At 40.7% G+C, this 2,335-nt stretch overlaps 1 protein-coding gene across 1 annotated transcript; it reads right to left on the reverse strand.

The window, feature by feature from the left end:
* Positions 1-532: 532 nt before the first annotated feature.
* Positions 533-970, reverse strand: LOC142180709 (uncharacterized). Its single transcript, XM_075252768.1, has one exon. The coding sequence runs from the start codon at positions 968-970 to the stop codon at positions 533-535; it is 438 nt and encodes a 145-aa protein (XP_075108869.1).
* Between the last annotated feature and the right edge of the window lie 1,365 nt (positions 971-2,335).

Below are 2,335 nucleotides of genomic sequence, written 5' to 3' on the forward strand. Positions count from 1 at the left end.
TTTGTGAAGTAATCAATGGAAACCAATATGAATCTATGCCCATTTGAAGCTTTTGGCTCGATTGGACCAATGACATCCATACCCCAGGCAATGAATGGCCATGGTGCTGACATAGGATGCAGTTCTATAGGTGGTGCATGGATCAGGTCACCGTGCACCTGACACTGATGACATTACCTGACAAAACTGAAACAATCTTTTTCCATAGTCATCCAGTAATAGCCTGCTCGAAGGATTTTCTTGGCCAATATGTACCCATTCATGTGGGGTCCACACACTCCTGTGTGCACTTCATATATAATTCTTCCGGCTTCTTCGGCGTCAACACACCTTAACAAGTTGAGATCTGGAGTCCATTTGTACAAAACCTCGCCGCTCAAAAAGAAACCGCTAGCGAGCCTTCTAATGGTTCTCTTTCTCTCTCCATTGGCTTGCTCAGGATATTTTTTTGTTTTCTGAAATCTCTTGATATCATGATACCATGCTGAATATCCGGTTCCGCCTAAACCGTATTGTAGTAATCGTGCCTTTCTCAGATTTGGATTTCCGGGGGGTTGATATGGAGATTGCCTGGATATGGCAACATCGAGGCCAAAGTAGCGAGTGCATCAACTAACTCATTGTGAAGATGAGGAACGTACCTGAACTCGATTGATTTAAACCGCTTGCTAATATCTTCCACATGTTGTTTGTAGGGAATAAACTTGATATCTCGAGTTTTCCATTCTCCCTGAGCTTGTCGGATAATCAGATCTGAATCTCCCATGATTATCAACTCTTCCACATCTTGGTCAATTGCCATATTCATGCTCATAATACAGGCTTCATATTCGGCTGTGTTGTTTGTGCAGAAAAACCGAAGCCGGGCTATGGCTGGATAGTGCTGACCAACGGGTGAGATCAAGATTGCCCCAAATCTGACGCCTTTTATGTTCACACCTCCATCGAAGAACATTTTCCAAGCATTCATGTCTTCTGATGTTACCTCAACTGAATTCACCTCCTCGTCCGGGAAGTAAGTACTCAAAGACTGATATTCGTCATCAACAAGGTTTTCAGCTAGGTGATCTGCTAAAGCCTAGGCTTTCATTGTCGTGCGGGTGACATAGACTATGAGCCCATTTGGCTTAGCTGATTTAGAGTAGCTGATAAGCATTAGGTGCTGAAAAGCACTTTTAAGTGCTGAAGTTGATTTAAATAATAAGCAGTTACGTGTTTGGATAAAAGTGCTGAAATTAATAATAAGCAACTGAAATTGATTGATTAAAAGTGTTGATATGCTCTTTTTATGTTAAAATGACTTAAATGGCCTTATAACAATTTATACTAATTTTTGGTAATGTCTCTTTTCTCTCTCGGCGCAAGTTAAGCGTGAATTGTTAAACTGCGCTCGCCGGAAATAGAGAGGGCTAGAGGTCAGCCATCGAAGGCAACAAAGCAAGTGATAGAAGAATAAAGCAAGCTCGCAGAGGAAAGGAAAGAAGAAGGTCTTCATATTGTAACACCAAAAAAATACAGAAATGACAGTTGCTAACACTGTTTTATCGGCAAAAATAGGGACAAGTGGGAGCAATTTCAGCGTTAATGGAAGGAGAATGACTGAGGAAGTAGCAGAAACCAAAGGGAAGGAACATGCAATAAATAGCCCAGAAATTTGGCCAAATCTCCCTGTTCGTAGTGAAGGCCCTAAAACACCAGTGCCTACAAGGACAGATCTGATGCACATACAAGTGGTACAAAGCTCAACGGATATGGGACAGATGCAGATTCAAGGCACATATCTGCAACAGAAACAAGTTCAAGGTGATAAGACTAATGAAATAATAACTCAAAATGGGGGAGCACAATGGAAATTGCAATTGGAATCAGGAAAAACAGGAGGAAAAGCATGGGTGATGTTATTTGAGGAGAACAAAATGGCACCAAGAGGTATGGATTTGACATTTATACCACCAACAATTGTTGAGGGAGAGGTGGTTGTAGAACTAGAACATGAAGACATGGATAATGAGATTGAGAAATGGAAGTACGTAGCAATAGCATATGCTATTGGGGGATCTCCTACAATTGGAGCTATGGAGAGGTTTGTAGCAGCTCAAGGAGAATACTCAACAAAGACAAAGGTATTTTATCATAATGCTGGGTATTTTGTAATCAATATCTCAAGTATGGAAGAAAGGAATCAAGTGATGTACTCAAGGCCCAATATGTTGAACAATAGGCCAGTGATAATTAAAGTATGGACAATGAATTTTGATTTTGATATTGAAGATTTGAAAACAATCCCAATTTGGGTCAAGTTGCCAAATCTACCGTTGGTATGCTGGAGTGCAAA

This window comes from Nicotiana tabacum, chromosome 5 (genome assembly GCF_000715075.1).
Source record: "Nicotiana tabacum cultivar K326 chromosome 5, ASM71507v2, whole genome shotgun sequence".
Classification (NCBI taxonomy): domain Eukaryota; kingdom Viridiplantae; phylum Streptophyta; class Magnoliopsida; order Solanales; family Solanaceae; genus Nicotiana; species Nicotiana tabacum.